The 19,896-nt window shown below is 39.5% G+C and overlaps 1 protein-coding gene across 1 annotated transcript; it reads right to left on the reverse strand.

The window, feature by feature from the left end:
* Positions 1-2,904: 2,904 nt before the first annotated feature.
* On the reverse strand, positions 2,905-17,773 carry LOC110674192 (zinc finger protein 431-like). The gene is made up of 4 exons (XM_021838221.1): positions 17,496-17,773; positions 16,696-17,232; positions 3,181-4,287; positions 2,905-3,116 (listed from the first exon to the last, which is right to left on the reverse strand). Exons 1-4 carry the CDS (start codon positions 17,717-17,719, stop codon positions 2,993-2,995), a joined length of 1,992 nt encoding a protein of 663 aa, XP_021693913.1. The 5' UTR covers positions 17,720-17,773; the 3' UTR covers positions 2,905-2,992.
* Between the last annotated feature and the right edge of the window lie 2,123 nt (positions 17,774-19,896).

The raw sequence follows: 19,896 nt of genomic DNA on the forward strand, positions 1-19,896 counted from the left end.
TTCCCCAGAAGCTTCTGAAAGAAGCTTTCTCAGAAGCTTCTGAAAGGAGCTTCCCAAGAAGCTTCTGAAAGGTTCTCAAAGGAGCTTCCCCAGAAGCTTCTGATAGGAGCTTCCCCAGAAGCTTCTGAAAGGAGCTTCCCCAGAAGCTTCTGAAAGGAGTTTCCCCAGAAGCTTTTCCAAAAGTTGGTAAAAAGAGTTTCTTCAGAAGCTTTTTAAAAAAGTTTCCTCGGAGCTTCTTAAGAATGTTTCCTTAGAAGCTTCTTTGAAAACTTCCTCAGAAGCCTCTTAACAAAGCTTCCTCAGAAGTTTTTTTTTCGAACAGCTTCCTTAGAAGCTTCTTTAAAAAGCTTCCTCTGAAGCGTTTTAAAAAATCTTCGTCAGCAGCTTCTGAAAGAAGTTTCTTCAGAAAATTCTAAAGGAGGTTTTCCAGAAGCTTCTGAAGGGAGCTTCCCACAAGCTTCTGAAAGTAGCTTCCCTAGAAGCTTCTAAGAGGAGCTTCCTCAGAAGCTTCTGAGAGGAGCTTTCCCAGTACTTCTGAAAGGTGCTTTCCCAGAAGCTTCTGAAAGGAGCTTCCCCAGAAGCTTCTGAAAGGAGCTTCCCCAGAAGTTTCTGAAAAAAGCTTCCCCAGAAGTTTTTGAACGAGTTTCCTCAGAAGCTTCTGAAAGGAGCTTCCCCAGAAGCTTATGAAAAGAATTTTCAGAGAAGCTTCTAGAAGAAGCTTTCTCAGCTGCTTTTTAAAGGGTTTTTTTCTCAGAATCCGCTGAAAAGAGTTTCTTCGGAATCTGCTGAAAGGAGCTTTCTCATAAGCTTCTGAAAAAAAGGTTCTCCAGAAGCTTCTGAAAGGTGCTTCCCCAGACGCTTCCGAAAGGAGCTTTCCTAGAAGCTTCTGAAAGGAGCTTCCCCAGAAGCTTCTGAAAGGAGCTTCCTCAGAAGCTTTCTCAGGAGGTTCGCCAGAAGCTTTCTCAGAAGCTTCTGAAAGGAGCTTCCCCAGAAGCTTTCTCAGAAGCTTCTGAAAGGAGCTTCCCCAGAAGCTTTCTCAGAAGCTTCTGAAAGGAGCTTCCCCAGAAGCTTTCTCAGAAGCTTCTGAAAGGAGCTTCCCCAGAAGCTTCTGATAGGAGCATTCCCAGAAGCTTCTGAAAGGAGCTTATCAGTAACATCTGCAAAGAGCTTATTAGAAGCTTCTGAAAGGAGCTTCCCGGAAGTCATTTTTATTTGCAGGCATTCAAGGAATTATTCAAGGTGTCTCCCAAGAGCTAATCCGAAAATTTCGCCAGACACTGTTTCTGAAAATCTTCCAGGAATTCTTCCACAAACATGACCTGGGATTCCGGATGAAATTTTTCTAGAAATTCCTCCAGTATTTCATCCGCACTGGGAACAACGTTACAGTTACGAAAACTGTATATCAGAGGGTTGAATTAAATACAAAACGCCACTAAATTTGTGCAGACTAATTTTGTATATATTTCAAATACTTTGTGATGATAAACTCATAGGGTCGATGTACCAATAGCCGCATAGCTAAGAACAAATATTCGTATAAAATCGAAAAATAACATCATCTGAAAGCTTTTTATCTTGGCTTTGTAGGAAAAATATGAAAATTGCGAAAATTCATATGATTGTATTTATTATCGCTTGTGCCACTATAGGGACACATTTCTAATTTCTGTTCCTATAGTAGCACTAGCTTCACGGCGTTGGCAAAATACCAATCAAAACTGTATTTTTACAAAACTTTTATGTTTTTCCTTTAAAGTGTGGATCAAATGCTTTCGTTTGATGTATAAAAAGTTCCTAATTTATCAATTAATTCGTAAGAAAAAAAAATGTTTCTCTCAGTAGTGCTACTATAGGAACAATAGATTTACTATAGGCGCAAGGGAGTTTACATTTTAAGCAAAACTAATTATTTCTTAAATTGTTTGAACAAAATCAAGCTGTGTATCGATGGTACTTAGATAAAAAGCTTCTGACCTTCATGTAAAAAAATATTTTGAAACAGTTCATAGCAAAACGGCCGTAAAAAGCCACTAGTGCGACTATAGGGGACTGTCTACTAAGGGAACACTGACCCTATTAATCGAAATTACTATTTGCTGTTTGGTTTTTTTGTTTCACGTATAATTTTTGATTCCTGTTTGGTCTCTTTTCTCGGACATTGCCCTGATATTTAGAAGGTTTCATGAATGAATTTCCGGATAAACTATCAGGAGACTTTTTGTAGATAGTTTCTATAGATAAATCGCTTGAAAATTTGTGAAAACATGCCTAAAGAAATTGCAGGATCGATATCTCGTATAATTCTTGGAGTAACCTCTACGGAAACATCCAAAGGCATTACTGGAGAATTGTTAAATAACTTCTCACGACTATAAAGCACTACCCAATACTCCAAAATGTAGATACTGTTGAAAACATTCGCAGTGCTGTTAACATTCGACACTTTGCGCGACGTTCGTTTCGTTGCCATAGTCTGCGGTCATCCTATTTTTCTGTTAACGTCGACAAAAACAAAAAACTGTCAATTGAATGTCGTCTGACACGATGACATTTGCATAAATCATAAGTTTTGCGTATTATTTATTGAGACATATCGGATCCTTAACAGCATGAATAGTTTGATCTTGCTTGTTGTGTCGAATGTGACACACATACAGAAAAAGCAGCGTCTATTACAAAACATGACAGAAACAAACAAAACCATAACGTTTCCTAGCGAAGCTATCGTAGTCTAAGGCATTCAATTGACATTTTTCTTTCCGACATTCTATTTATCGCTCGTCTTCTGAAAGTTTTAGGGAAGCGCTGTCGAATATCAGCGATAACGTGTCGACTACCTTTATCACTGCTTGCGGAATATGATGCTAGAGATTTCTTTCCGAATAATTAGTAGATATCTGATAAGCTGTTGGAAAAATCAACAAGGTTATTCAAATGATAAGTAGATAATAATCTGCAATCCATTGCATTCTAGTCAAGTATTCTAATATCATTCCTTAGAGAGTTCCTGCTGGTCACCACCACAGCGCTTTTTATGCTTGTGAGCCGTACTGGGATCGCCGAACCGCATCGAGCATTTGTCGCACTCAAAAGGCTTCTCTCCCGTGTGGATCCTAAAAAAAAACTTCGCAATGAACGTTCAGTTTCACACAAATTCAAACCCCCACAATTCCTCACCTCCGGTGCGTGTCCAGGTTGTCCTTCCGGTTAAATCGCTTCTGGCAAATCTCGCACGCGTGCGCCTTTAGTGTGCCGTGCGTCCTGCCCATGTGAGTGTTCAGCGTGCGAGTCGTTTTGAACTGCTTACCCGGACACTGCGGGCACTCCCAGCGCTTCCCACCCATATGGGTAGTGTCCACGTGAGTCTGCCGCTGATGGGACGAAGCAAAGCGTTTGCCGCACTCTTGGCAAGCATACTTGTCGTTGTGGACGGATTTGTGAGCGTACCACGCGGTGTACGTGAGAAATGTCCGCGGACAGTCGGAACACCTCCGGAATGGGTAGGCCTCGTTGGCGTGCGATGCCACGATATGTTTCCGCAATTCGTGGCTCGATGCTAGATGGTCACATAGTTTGCATGCCAAGATGCCGGGTTCCTCTGCTTTCCGTTTCGCTTTGAAATGAACAGCTTTTTTGTGCAAATACATGGCATTGTAACTGTTGAATTCTTTACTGCAGACAGGACAAACGACAAATTTCTTTTCTTCGTGAATCCGCCGCATGTGACATCGGAGATACAAGGCTCGTCGGAACGATTCATCGCATTGGTTACAGCTGAACGGTTTACTATCCGTGTGCAGTAGCATGTGTCTCTCGAGGGTAAAATTCGAGCGGAAGGTTTTCTGACAAATCTTGCACGAATGCTTTTTAACCTCTTTGTGAACCCCATTGACATGCATGCGAAGGCTGGTCTTCGAGATGAACGACTTTCCGCAGATTTCGCAAATCGGTCGCTCGTTGCTCACCGTTTTTCTGGGTATGCCATCGTGAGCGGTATTCATGTGCTGTTTACACGCCAGTTTGTCAGCGAAACGCAGCGGACAAGAGCTGCACTTGAAGGGTCGTTCGGATTCGTCGTGTCGGGACAGGTGTCGGTTGTATGATGGCAGAGAAGAACATTTCTGCGAACATAGGGAGCACTTTTCATAGTCTACGGAGGAATGGGTTTCTATAAGATGGGCTGCTAAGGCAGAGTTGTCTGCGAGAAGCTCTGGGCAAATGTAGCACTTCCTTACGACGATGTCTTTTAGTAGAGGTCGCTGATCGGGATTCTCAGGGCGTGGCCTAAAATATTGGAGATGATATCAAACATAACAGCACAGACAAACAGACGTAACACTGACGAAATTTCCATCGACCACCCATTTAACGATCATTTCGAATTGGCAATGTTACAAATCTCACAACCAGAGGCGCGCGCATCGTTTTTCTTTGAGTTTGACGTTTCACACTACCGCCATCTGCCGGTCTTGTTGCACGAAACACCTTTTCGTGAAACATGCTCACCAGATGATGATGGTGTAAGCTGGGCGATGGATTTTGAAGATATTTGTTCTAAGTGTTACGTCTGTTTGTCTGTGATAACAGGGTGCCCATTAGGGTGGTTCAAAAAATGGGTTTCGCTCCACACTGCTCATCCGATTCTAGATTCAAAGTTTGTATGGGAATTACTATGGAAAAAGCAAGCTAATTCAATCGGTCATAGTGTTTGCCCAGGTGGTCTTGAGGGTTAGAGCAACGCTGATACTGTTAGATATAGATAAGACCGTTCTCAAAACTGTCGCGGTGTGGAGCAGAAACGATATTTTGAACCACTTTAGTGTCCATTTAAAAACAGTTTTCACGATTTTTCCCGTATTTCTAAAACATAAAAAATGGATGCCAAATGATCCTACGACTTGATAGGAAATGGCACTTCTAAGGAAATGTCTAAAAGAAAAACTAACACCCGTTAGTCATAGGATTAAGATAGGCCCCCATATTCCACAACGTATTGCGAGGCCTTCCGATAATTCACAAACCACGAAAATAAATGCGAGAAATCATTTCGGCAGACGGATCCCCCACTCATGGGTGTAAATGACTGGACAATGCGTACCATTGGTACGTCGCGTACTTGCAGGTATAAAATAGACCTCATTTGTGGTCCTTAGCCTCTTGTCCAGTAACACCTATCCCTACCTCCCCGTGGTGCCGCCTGGGATACGAGTAACCGTAGGGCAGATCGGGTAATCAACCCCGGTGGGACCTTGGTCGTATACTGACAAGGAATGGGGGCTCTTCTCTTCTGTGTGTGTAGCTTATCGGAGCGTCTATTCTCCATGTTAGGGGCGGTTCAAAACAGCGTCTGTTCTCCATGTTAGGAGCGGCTTATCATCGCTCTAGTGCCAGCGTGGAAATCTAAACAGTTCGGTACAATCTGGAACGACTCAAGCTACCCGAAGTCGCAACTGATTATGCACAAAGCCTTTAAGCAGCGTTGCCGGAAATGGGAGAGCTCACCGAAGCCCCTCTTGAGGACTGCTGGAGTAGTGTCAAAGCAGCCATCAATAACGCAGCGGAAGGTGCCATTGGGTTCGTGGAAGGAAATCTACGGAACGGTTGGTCCGACGAGGAGTTTCAGATGGTTTTGGACGAGAAGAATGCAGCGCAGGCGATTATGCTGCAGCAAGGCACCCATCAAAACGTGGAACGATACAAACAGAAGCGAAGACAGCAAACCCATTTTTCCGGGATAAAAAGCGCCGCCTGGAAGAGTTGGAGTGCGAAGAGATGGAGCAGCTGTATCGTTCTCAAGAAACGCGTAAGTTCTACAAGAAACTCAATGCATTGTGCCGCGAGCCAAAATGTGCCGGGATAATAATGGAGGTATCTTGACGGACGAACGTGAGGTGATTGAAAGGTGGAAGCAGCACTATGGTGAACACCTAAATGGCGCAGAGGAGGAAGACCAAGACAGCAGGAGGAATGGCTTCATCAGTACGGCGGATGAGGGAGACGTGCCAACTCCCACAATAGGTGAAATTATGGATGCTAACAAACAGCTCAAAAACAACAAAGCAGCTGGACAGGATGGTATTGGAGCGGAACTTATCAAAATGGGCCCAGACAGGTTGGCAACTTCTCTGCACCGATTGATAGCCAGGATCTGGGATACCGGAGGAGTGGAAGGCACTATGGGCCAAAAACAAAATTTCGCGAAAAAATTCCAAACACCTCCAAAATGCACAAAAATTATCCTAAAAGTAGTACAAACTTGAGCATGCATGAAAAAGTTATGTATGAAACGACTAAGATGCATTTTGAATTAAATTGAGAATTTTTGTAAGGATTATGAATGTTTGGAAATATATGTTATTTAAGGCATTATTAATTCAGATTCGCTCATATTTTATACTATAAAATCCATAGTACATCCCTCCCCTTGGTTATGCGACCTTGCCGCGATGGGAGGGCATAATCCATTAGCCCATATGATGGCGTAACCTGTAGTGGTGATATCACATTTTGGCATTTTTTTACTTAAAGCCGCGTCATAATTCATATGGCATAGACGCAATAATATCTCGGATGTGATCCAACGGACATTCTGCGTCATTGATAGAATTGATGCCCATTTCAAATAATTAATCTATTCGAAGTGGACATTAATACTATTGCTGACGATCAGTTTGCCTTTTGCTAACCAGAATGATCCGTAGCCACTCTTACTATTACCTAGCTAGACGCATCGTTATCATATACGACGTAGGGTATATTACTCTGAGGAAAATGACTAGCAGATTCACTGAGTAGAAATAAGTAACGACAATCTTATTTTAATATGGTTTTTACATTGCCATAATAAGAAATACCTCTTTTGTAACAGCGGTATAAATAATCTAATTCCAGCTTCATTTTCGCAAAATTCACAAGTAGAAAGTAGGCGTTGTGAAGCATTGCATTTACCACCGAAAAGTGAATCTTGTAGGAGACTGTTATAGAAGTCTAAGGTAACTTTACTTTTAAATATTCACTATAAAAATGACTATGGAAGTAAGACGCTGAGATCGATCGTTAGGGTTCACTTGCTAGGTTTGAGAAATTGTTGAACAGACAAGGAAATTGACTTTTTTCTTTAAAGATATATGAACGTAATGAACAATAAATACTTTTAACAATAAAAATGAAATTAACTAGAACTACTACTAAACAGTACATGCTGGTTGGCGGAACTGAGCGCGACAGGACCCGCCTAGGAAACAGTGTTACGATAGACGGAGATACCTTCGAGGTGGTGGACGAGCTCGTCTACCTCGGATCCTTGTTGACGGCTGACAACAATGTTAGTCGGGAAATACGAAGGCGCATCATCAGCGGAAGTCGTGCCTACTATGGGCTCCAGAAGAAACTGCGGTCAAGAAAGATTCACCCCCGCACCAAATGTACGATGTACAAAACGCTCATAAGACCGGTAGTCCTCTATGGGCATGAGGCGTGGACTATGCTCGAGGAGGACTTGCAAGCTCTTGGGGTTTTCGAACGCCGAGTGCTAAGGACGATCTTCGGCGGCGTACAGGAGAACGGCGTGTGGCGGCGAAGGATGAACCACGAGCTCGCCCAACTCTACGGCGAACCCAGTATCGTGAAGGTAGCTAAAGCTGGAAGGATACGCTGGGCAGGGCATGTTGCAAGAATGCCGGACAACAACCCTGTAAAGATGGTGTTCGCTACGAATCCGGTCGGAACAAGAAGGCGTGGAGCGCAGCGAGCTAGGTGGATTGACCAGGTGCACCAGGACCTAGTAAGCGTGGGTCACAGTCGAGAATGGAGAGAAGCGGCCATGAACCGAGTGAATTGGCGAATTATTGTTGGCGAGGCTTTATCAAGATAATTGATGTAAAGCCAAATAATTCTACTACTAAACAACCTAATTTTGTTAAGACTTCACGAAAATTGACATTTAAGCCTCTAATCTTACGACAGGAGTACCGTCGAGATACCATTCACCGTGCATTGAAGAAAAATCTGCACTTCAAAAAATTATATAATTGTTCCAAATCATTTGAAGAGGACTAGAATACCACTTTGAAGCGTGCAATTATGCAATAATTCAGGGAAAAATATAAAATCAGTGATGCATAACAAAAAAAACTCAAAAATTATGTTTACAAATATCATGTTGAGGTCGCTTCGTACCGTTCAACATCACCATTCACCGTGCGTATAGTTTTTGGCATGATTGAATTTTGTATCTTGAAGAAACGTTGTTTGTGGAGCAAATATGTTGCTAGTAGTGTGCGCACTCATTTTTTAGGGCATTCAAATCTTATTTTACAGTAAAAACCATAAAAATTTGGAAAAAATGGCTAAATCATTTTTTTTATCAAAATCGTTATAGAAGGTTTGACTGTATTGTCCAAACCATTTCATATTGGCTCAAAAACTAAATATGAAGTAGTTAAATCACGACTTAACAATAAATCCAATATTACCCAATAATTTCAAGCCTTTTACACTAATACACTGTAGTAGGAGCCATAAATATTTTAAAGGATCCATTCACCACGCATTTGCGTTTCGACTGAAACAAAATAAAAAAATAATATTTGCATAAGATCTCATGGTTCATACTATGAAATACATCTTATTTGAAGTATATACAGCGAAATCTTATTGAAATTATGAAAAATTTTGTACTCTATCGTTCAAATGAAAATAAATGTGAATTTTTGGCGTTTCTACTAAGAGAATAAACAGAATTCATATGATTTTGACTACATAAAATAGGTTTTTCAAAATGTTTTGTGACAAGAACTAATACACTTCATTAGTTTTATCTTATTTTGCCGACAAAATAATAATTTTTGAAAATTGTATGAATTTTCTGTAGGAATTTGAATATGTGCACGGTGAATGGAGGCCGCACGGTGACTGGTGACTTAACGGTAATCAGAATAGCACTTAAATGATAAATTATTATTCAAAACAATTTTGCTTAGACAGTACTATTTCAAACAAATTCTGATGGAACTGCTGATTTTCACAATGCTTCCTTTTCTCAGAAGCAAGGGAATATGGGAATTTTTCAAAAACTATCACGTTACAGTACTAATAAAAAAACAGTGTTCATGTGGGCACCATAGCCTAGTCCGTCTGAGTATTGGTCATGGTAGAGGAGAAACTTGGCAAAAGCCAGACCGAGGGTTCAGCCTTGACAAGTTAAGCTGTCAGGCAGCTCCAACTGAATACCAAAAAAAAAAAGGATTCGCTTATATTTCATACTATAAAATCCATAGTACATTTTCAAAGATATGGTTCAAACATTTCAAAGCATTTTAAAGATACACTATAAAGTTTCTCGGAATAGTTTAAAAATACCTGAAAAATTAGATCATAGTTACCATAGCTGTTTGAAATGCATTGGCAATTGTTTATTATACATATTTATTGGTACTTCACAGTACATTTGCATTTAATTCATCATTTGCACTATTGAAATTTTATAACGTATTGTTTCCACTTTACATAACCTATGACAAAGTCATAAAATCATCAGAGAGTCATATAGGCTTGGCCCAAAATGGAACAAGATAATATGAATTACATTTTTGTAGATGCTATGCTGTTTAAAAAGGTGAATATTCACAAACGCTTCAATTTCAGTCAAAATCACTTTCGAAACATTATTGTCAAAAATATTTTAGCTGAAATGGAGGCCTTACTTGATGTATTAAAACATCAGAGCATCTTGTTTACACCAGCTTATGAAATCCATTATATGATAACGTGCAGCAAATTCTTATATGAGAATCATGAATTTTTGCCCAGACTTCGTATTTGATTGATTTTAATTTGCAATGAATCAAGTTGAAGTCCTAATGATCATTTCCTTTTAACGAAATGAGATGATTCGTTTATGCACAATTAAATAGTTCATATGATTAAACTACTAACATTCTCCCGACAACATTACGCTCTAGTTACCGATATTTCTGACAGCAATTTTAATGGATTCAAATGTGTTTTTTTTCTTCATTGATGGTTGTTGACCTGGCCGTTTAGTGCTGTCTTTTATTTTTTTATACTGTATTTATCTGATGTTCCAACGTAGCGTAGGAAGATGGTACAGGAGGTTGATTAAGCAACCTTTATAATTTTTATTTTTTAATTATATTTTTTTTCATTATTTTATTTCTTTTATAATCTATTGATAAATATCAATTCATTCTCAGTAAACCATCGAACTTAAAAAGAACTTAAAAAGATATACCAATCAATCTTATTTGATTTGCTAATTGCTTGAAGAGCAGCGAAGCTAGAAATATAGAATTAAAAACTCGACTAAATTATCGCATGTACTTGAACAGATGTATCTCGGCCATCCGCAAATATATGCAAAAACTTTTAATAGCATATGAAAGAGTGGAGTCTAGGCTTCCACCTCAAGCTGGTTGCAAGTCGAATACGGTGGAATACCTTAACTTTTAAGGTGAACTATTGAAAATATAGTAAAATTGACTGGCGCATTGTAAAATCAATGCTTAAATTTAAAATTAACTCTATTTTATACCAGACATGTAAAATGAACTTAATTTGCTTTCCGAAAATATAAACACAATAATTTTTGTTGTCATTTTCCCCCTTAAACAAAATTTTCTTATGATAGGCTGAAATTCAAGTTTTTCAGTATAGACAATATTGACCTCCATAAAGTGCAATGAAATAATGTAATTAATCAAATAAGATAGTTGGTATACAATCACACATGTTCTCAATAATAAGAAATTCATCTCAATAATTCATTTTATTGAAAAAAGGTTTTTGGAATTTTGTCGCGAAATTATGATTTCTGGCCCATAGTGGAAGGAGGGAGTAATATACGAATCTATGACAAAAGGTCGAAAAACAAAAGGTCGAAAAGACAGAAGGTCGAAAGACAAAAGGTCGAAAGGACAAAAGGTCGAAGAACAAAAACGATGGGACAAAAGATCGAAAATGTTTTTTCAAAGAAGGAAAAATTTCCCACCAAGCAAATCCTTTCGATCTTTTGTCCTTTAGACGTTTTGAAGTTTTGACGTTTGACGTTTTGGCAAAAAGTCGAATTGCCCATAAACCGTAATATACCCAATATACAAAAAGGGTGACAAGTTAGAATGTGAGAACTATCGAGCGATCACTATTCTTAACGCAGCCTATAAAGAGCTTTCCCAGATCATCTTTCGCCGTCTATCGCCAGCAGATTTGTTGGAAGTTATCAAGCCGGTTTTGGGGACGGGCGATCGACGACAAACCAGATCCTCTAAAAGTGTCGCGAGTGTCAAGTCCCTACGCACCATCTATTCATCGATTTCAAAGCGATGATACCATTGACTGCGAAGAGCTATGGAAGATTATGGACGAGAATGGTTTTCCCGATAAACTGACCAGACTGATAAAGGCAACGATGGATAGTGTACAGCAAGGTAATTAGAAGGGAGGTAATTCGATGTGTTAAATGGAGCATTCCACCATATTGGAAAAAAGGGTGACAGCTGGCAGGTTTGTTATGCTCGATCAGGTCAGCAAGCCATGAAATTAAAAAAAGTGTTTCCCCTCAATCTAATTTGTTTTCGAAAACGTCAGTTCTGTTTTCAATTTAAAATTCTTTGGAACGCTTCCAGAATACTGTACACACCCAGCATCATACCATTCACGAATAACAAAAAAAAAATTGCGGTTCAAGTGTATTTTCAATTGTCGCGCGAACCACATCGTTAGAGCGTAGGTGCAGTGAAGGACAAGCCAGTGTAGTTCAAAATACAACAGCGAGATAATTGAAGTGTTAATAAATAAATTTGTGAATATTGGCAACCGGAATGCATTCGAGAAATTCAATTCCATTTTATTGAGTAATATATATTACAGTTACAGTTAATCGTGTGACTGGCTCCCGTTCAGAGTGAGAACTAGCGCAGTACATACTCGAAAGATTCATCGGTTATGTCCTGTTTCAATGCGATCTGTCTGTTACGATTAAATTTCTTTGCTAAAAAGTAAGAACCCTGGTTAGTGTATGGTAGTGTCGATAATTTTAAAAGCTCCTCATCTTTTGAATTCCGTTGATCAGCCAATGGTACACGATACCGTGAAATTTCGGCGATCTTCCTCTTTCTATCGACAGAGCTTTGCCGTGTGTCTACGGATAAGAGTCTTCATTTGCTCATGCGGTTCTTCTGGCTGGTCCCCTGTATGAAAGCAACTCTAAACTAGATTTTTTGAGTTTACGGAATTCGTTTGTCGTCTTAAAACAACAAAATTATACTTACATTTAAGATAATACACACAGACAAACAGACGTCACACTCTCATCATTGTCCATCGACCACCTTTTTAACGGTCGATTCAAAAATATTGTAGGTGGCTAATCCGCCACCTGCAGCGCTCGCGTCGTTTTTGTTCGTGTTTGACGTTTACACACTACCGCCATCTGTTGGCCTGTTTGCCAAACACACCGATTTTAGCATTAGGCGTATATGTCTTCGTGACTATGATTTTGATCGAGATTTGTTCTAAGTGTTACGTCTGTTTGTCTGTGATAATACTATCAAAGAACTTACTTGGAAATGCTTTGAGTTTTCCTTCTCATTATGGTCGTGATGAATAAATAATAAACAATCCTATGGAAACGATAGCAACCACTAGAGGGAAAAATTTCATCAACAAACTCGCCAGCTCGCCGACTCGCTAGCTGTCATTTTCCACCCCTACATCCCCGCATCCACTGACTGCTTAGATTGCTGTACCTTTCTTCAATATACCTTGGTGTACAGTGCTGTGTGAATATCAAGCGTGTGCTAGAATAAGGGCGTAAGTCGCATGATCGATTTCTCTTCATCGATTCTCTCTTTTTCGAATAAAAGTGACAAGACGCAAGTTTGTCAGTATTTTTTCAGCTCAGGACGCAAGATTGCATCGCTGCCAAGTGGTCTGAAGTGAAAAAATGCTAACAAACCCGCATATTGTCACTGTTCTTCACAGAAGAGAGGATCGATGAAGAGAAATCGATCATGCGACTTACGCCCTTATTCTAGCACACGCTTGATATATCGGGCGCATTATCGGACCCGTTTGAGACACGCAAAGGTCTTCGACAAGGCGATGGTCTTTCCTGCCTCCTGTTCAATATTGCGCTAGAAGGTGTTATGAAACGGGTGGGCTTCAACATGCGGGGCACGATCTTCAATAAATCCAGCCAGTTCATATGTTTTGCTGACGACGTGGACATTGTCGGAAGAACGTTCCAGGTGGTTTCTGAACAGTATAACAGGCTGAAACGGAAAGCAGATCGGGTTGGATTGAAGGTAAATACGTCGAAGACGAAATATCTGCTGGCTGGAGGAACCAAGCGCGATAGAGCTCGCATTGGCAGGCGCGTGATGATCGACGGGGATGAGTTCGAGGTGGTGGACGAATTTGTCTACCTCGGATCATTGATAACGTCGGATAACAACTGCAGCAGAGAAATTCGAAGACGTATCATCGCCGGAAGTCGTGCTTACTATGGACTCCACAAGACCTTGCGGTCTGGTAAGCTTCACTTCCGTACGAAGTGTACCATGCACAAGACGGTGATGAGACCGGTAGTTTTTTACGGACAATAGACGTGGACAATGCTCGAAGAGAACTTGCAAGCGCCAGGAGTCTTTGAACGACGTGTGCTTAAGACGATCTTTGGCGGAGTATGTGAGAACGGCGAATGAAGGAGTAGAATGAACCACGAGCTTGCGCAACTCTACGGTAACCCAGTATCCAGAAAGTCGCCAAAGCTGGAAGGGTACGATGCGCCGGACACGTTGTTAGAATGCCGAACAACAATCCCGCATAAATGGTGTTCACCTCGAAACCAGCCGGTACAAGACGAAGGGGAGCGCAACGAGCTAGGTGGTTTGACCAAATGGAGTAGGATCTTGGAAGTGTGGGGCGATCGAGAAATTGGAGGTTAGCAGCCATGGACCGAGTTAGTTGACGTAGTAGCATTGTGGCGCAGGTCATGTCTTGAAGGACGTAGCGCCATCAAAAGAAAAGTAAAGTAGGTAAGTTACTACTACGGCTATCTGGGCCCCAATGGAGGCATCTTTGGAGCAATTTTTGACTGAATTCTTGAAGATGTCTTAAGGCGAAGTAGGCCGTCATTGAAATTAGTACGCGTCGTTGATGATTGTTGCTAATTCATCTGACAATTTCGAATCAAAGAAAATCAGTTGGTTTAGCACTGACACAGCTGAAAAAGTATCAGCATACTTTATGCATGTAAGCGCATACAGTGATACTTTTTCAAGTGAATATAAACTATCAAGACTGAGTTTTATCACTTTGAAATACAAGCTGAAAAGTCATCATTGTTGCCAAAACGAATGACGGGCTACTTAGCCTTAAACGGAAATCTCGGACGAAATCCTAAGGAAATCAATGCAAGAATTACTGGGTCAATTCCTTTCTCTGAGGATTTTCTGTGAGCTTTCTAAAACAATATTTGCAGAAATTCCTGAATAAATTCTAGGGTTGAAATATGTAGAGCAATTTTTGGTGTTAGCGTAGGAAAAATTGCAGAATGAATTCTTGACGGTTTCTTGGTCGAAAATCTTAGAGCAAATTCGTGAAATAATCACTGAATTAAAAAAAAAATATATATATATATATATATATATATATATATATATATATATATATATATATATATATATATATATATATATATATATATATATATATATATATATATATATATATATATATAATATATATATATATATATATATATATAATAAGTAAGTGGGGCAAGTGAAAAGTTTACCGTTTTGAACAATAAATTCAAAAACAAACAGTTATATTCACGATTTCTATTAGCTTTAACATTTGTTAAGGCTTCTCAATGAACAATAACATAAGTTACATGTAAACAAAGAAAATGTTATTCTTTTCACTTGAATTTTTTTCTGTTCAGCTATGTTAGTTGAAATGATTTGACAACATTATAACTGCAACATTTCCAATGTTAGTTCTTACATTATAGGACCGCAATTGCATTTCTGCTCTGTAGAATTTCCACCGCTCGTTATTTGTTTTCTAGAAAGTCGGATATGTCGTCGGTAACTCTTCGGGAGAAATCAAACGGAATTCTTCAATAACGTATTTAGAATATTTTTTATGTGGATAGACCTATACCCCATTTGGGTCTACCCCGTTTGGCATAATGCCGTTTGGCATACAGTCGTTTGGCATAATAGCTGTTTGGCATAATGCCATTTGGCATAACGGTCGTTTGGCATAATTGTGAAAAACATTGAATTTAATCAAATTCCTTCCATTAAGCAAAGGGGTGTGTATAAACTGCTCACGATCGTACATTCCGTTGTCAGTTAGTGATAGGACATACTTCTTATCATCATTTTTTCAAGGAATCAATATCCAATAAAGCTCTTTTGGATTGCACCATACATGACTTCCGGGGTCATTATGTCCGGGATATTATGGCGCATTTTTAACAAAAATATATCCAACGCCTAAGTTATTCCATGTCATTTGAAAAAAAAGGAACATGGAATTTTATGACGCACCTTATGGTACGGCATATTACTGTACCACTGCAGTATCTTCCTTTTTCAAATTATGCCAAACGACCATTATGCCAAACGACTATTATGCCAAACGACTGTTATGCCAAACGACTTTATGCCAAACGATTGTATGCCAAACGGCATTATGGCATTATGACCCCCCCATTTTTATGTTTTGAACTAGCTTTACATAGACATTCCACGAGATTTCCATGTGTTCTCTAATATTGCAACTTTTCAGTCAACGTCTTCCTTTCAATTGGCTGCCCGAAGTAGACATATTAATATTGCAATGTTTGGCAACATCTTTTAGAGAAGTTCCATGGTTTCTAATAGCTTTTAACGCTTGAGTATAGTGTTTCTTGAATTATCAGCACGTTATGTTTTTCTATGATAATTGCGAACCATGTTTAGTTATGGTTACTTGAAGAAAAAACACATATTCAATCTCTAATGATAAACTTTTCACTTGCCCCACCTAATAAGAAAATTGACGGTGTTTCTATTTAGTTATTTTTAGGTCTACGTCGAATTAATTCTAAAACTTTTTTTTATTGCAGTTTGAAACTGTCATAGAGGACAACTAAAAAGTGGTACAGGAAATTATTTTACGCAACTTTTTTCCACTGAAAATATTGAAATAAGATTGTACGCCGCCAACTTGTTACGGAGTAACAGTTGACAGGTTAACAATTTTTCGCTCTATTATGCAATAATGGCTGAAAAATCTCAGAAATCTCTTACCTATCGTAATGTTCTCAATGGCCTCAAAGGTTTACGCATGAGTTTAAAACGTTAATTCACATATTTAGTAAAATATATTAATTGTTTTCACTTACCCCATTTACCCACTTGCCCGCGGTACCTTAGTAAAACGAACGGTAATGCTTGTCATAATGTTACAAAGAATTAAAAAAAAGCACCTAGAAATACTCTAAAAAACGTATGGTTGGGTTCTCTGAGGTTTCTTATCTCCTTCTCGGTTCATGTTCGGTCTCTTTTTTCAGGCATGAGGTCTCTAAAGTTCCCATTTATAAAACCCCAAGTCGCTACCAGTCCTGAGACGATCATAGTCAATTGGATTTGTAATATGAATGAGTAGGTAATATCTTACTTGGGTGGCCTTCCCATCTTCTTTGGAATTTTCGGCTCGCAGTCAACAGGAGGATTCCGTTCGTCACTATCGCTCATCAGTTCATCAACGCTCGTTTCCTCCTCGTGATAATCCTCCTCCTCACTTTGTAAAATCTGTTTTAGATCAAGTTCAGCTACGAAACATTCCTGTACGTTTGCAAGAACGAGGGACATTTCATCATGGGCCGTCTCTTCAAGGTAACAATCCTCTTCGATTTCCACGTCCACCTCAACTTTCTGAACGGGTTCCTGCTGCACAAGATCCATCAGGTGGTGCAGCTTGAGAGCTGCACTCAGGAAATCGTTCTTAATCGCCGTCAGCAGATCCAACCGCACAAGACAACCGGTGCAGATCAAGGTGGAAACCGCATTCCATTGGAAATCTGTTTCCACCGATTCGGAAATCAATGATTTGATTCTCGCGCCACCCAGCTTCCCATCAGCGTCCACCATTTGGTTGGTGGGGAAGAGCTCAAGGCACAACCGGCAGCTATCGATTTCCACCTGATGGCCATATCTAGAAAGATATTTTTTTAGATGGTGGAGATTACAATGACCCCATAGTTATGGATCAACTGAAGGTCATTTTTCAGAACAAAATATGATTAAACATCATGGTGCGTTGAACAAAAGACTGTTCTTAGCAAAGCTTTTGAGATTAATTGACGTATTTTTTATATTTTGCGCGATTGCAAATCTATTTGACGAAAAATGTTCTGTTCAATCCAGCACTGATCCATATCTGTGGGTTATTCATAACTGGGGGTTATCCGTACATACCGATCAATGTACTTCCTCGGTTCCATCAACGGGTTATCGTCGCCGGTTGTTTCGAAATGCCACACGCAAATTTGGCTCTCGTTGCTGCCGTCGTCTAGCAGGTTCACCTCCATGCCGCATCCCTTCTGGATAGAATCGAGCCATCGCTCCGATAGAACACTTTTACGGGGGAATCGTCTGAAGTAACCGTACGCAACGTTGCAGGTCGGAACGATGCAGGACATTGCTAGCTTATGAGGATGATTTTGAGAATGACGACCGGAAAAAGCCGCAGTTTATTGTTGAAAAATTTCTTTTGTTAACCAAGAGAACTGTCACAACATACTTTGTTAGCAATAAATATAAGCATGAGCGTAGCCAGGGGGCAGAGAGAACCACACCCTTTTCCTCTGGTTTATGAAAAGGGAATGAAAAATAACTGTAATATTTAAGTAACAGGGGTATTCACGTAAAGTTGTGTAAAATAAGCAATTCATGATGGAATATTTCAAAATGACATTTGACCCGACTCAATGAGGCTCTGCACTGCTTTGATTTTGTATGGGATTTATATTGGATAGTTTATGCGCCATTCCGACAGGAGACCATCCAACAAAGATTGCGTTGCCCGGCTTGTTACCTTCTTGGGGAAGTGTCTTTTCGCTGACTTGCTGACTCAAATAGTCCGTCGTACTTCACGTTACCGAGCGGACACATCAACCTCAGCAAATCTTACAAATAAATTCCTTTGATAATTGGCTGAGGACAACCTATAAAGATGGAATTTTCCTTTCAGGCCCAGTCCAAAGAGTTCACTCGTCCCAGTCCGCATAAAACCCAAGACAGCACAAAGTCAGATTTGGACTGACCACTAGGACGATTCAATATTTATAAAAGTTTGAAAAGCCAATCTCCCATATCTTCCTTACCATCCTGACCATAAAAATAGTGTTCTGTGCAATTTTCAGCTTTTTCGGTTGTGATTTATTTAAAGGTGGGCGAAAGACAATGTAGGTTTATATGAAAATTACTATGGAGAAATTTTGAAAAATATTCTAAACACGTTAGTACTGTAATGTAAGTACAAACTTATCATCCCATAGTGCAAACTCATGTTTCATTCCATTATGAAGGATGTTGCAGAAGAAACAAATCTCTCCCGTATAAAGCCAAGTAATAGCAAACAAACACATGAATGTCTCTCCTCCTAACCGTACACACTTAAAATAAATCGCAGTATCCTGTGAAATAAATCACCGAAATTGAACTGTAAAGCGAAGTATGCACTTCAACAGAAAAGTAATCGCCTATCTCGATGCGTGAGAAATTTCTTGCAAGAAATGCTCAAGAAAAGCATTTTTCTTCGATCGCAGTACGCAGTTGAAAAGAAATGTCAATTCAAATGGAGCTCACTGAACGAAATTTCTTGACCATTTCTTGGGCAGAAATTTTTACTTTTCTTGAGCGGAACAGCATACTTAGCTTAAACAGTAAAAATACAGATTTTCCTGTGAAATCTACTATTCTACCGACAAAATCCGTGAAATCAGCTATTTTACCGGAGAAAATCGGTGAAATCTACTATTTTACCGGAAAAATCCGTGAAACAAACCATTTTACTGTAACCCTGTGAAATACTAACGAACAGTTCGGTAAAAGCATTATTTTCACCGAACTTCTGTGAAATCGTGTGACAGCCGCTCTGGCAGGCATGAGCTTCCTTTTGTTTCAGTTTTTGCACACCACTTACAAGCAGTGTAAGCTGGCTTAGTGGTAGCAAGCCTGCTTCCTGATCGGCAGGTCGGGAGTTCGATTCCCGGTTGAACCATTTTCTTGTTTTTCTTTATGATTGTGTTCAACGATTTTACAGATTGTTCGGTGATTTTTCACCGAACCTTCAGCTGTTGAGATTATGGTGAAATTTCACCGTAATCCGTAAATTTTTTTAAGTGTGTAGGTTTGAATTGCTCTGTTTAGAAAAAATCTCTATTATAGTTTTAAGAATGATTTTTTACTAAAGGATGATAAGTTTGTACTTACATTGCAGTACTAACGTGTTTGGAACATTTTTCAAAATTTCTCTACAGTATTGCTTCTTGCATTCATTATTAGATTATTCGACATTTTTTCAAATCTGTCAAAAAGATTCCCACATATGACTGACAGTTTTATTGACAGTTGATTTGTGTGAATAACAATAACATCGAGTGTTGATATTATCACGTTAGTTTCTATTTGTTTGAATATTTGTTAACCTAAAGCTTTGTTTTATAAACTAACTACTTCTTTTACCACAGCAAGAAATGGCAGCAATAATGCAGGCTGTGAAACAACGCCACGCATCATCCTGCACGGTATATCACGCACTATATGGATATTATTTCTTAGGTCTCTCGAGAGCCAAGCTCGCTTTTATCTATGG

This window comes from Aedes aegypti, chromosome 1, assembly GCF_002204515.2.
Source record: "Aedes aegypti strain LVP_AGWG chromosome 1, AaegL5.0 Primary Assembly, whole genome shotgun sequence".
Lineage (NCBI taxonomy): Eukaryota > Metazoa > Arthropoda > Insecta > Diptera > Culicidae > Aedes > Aedes aegypti.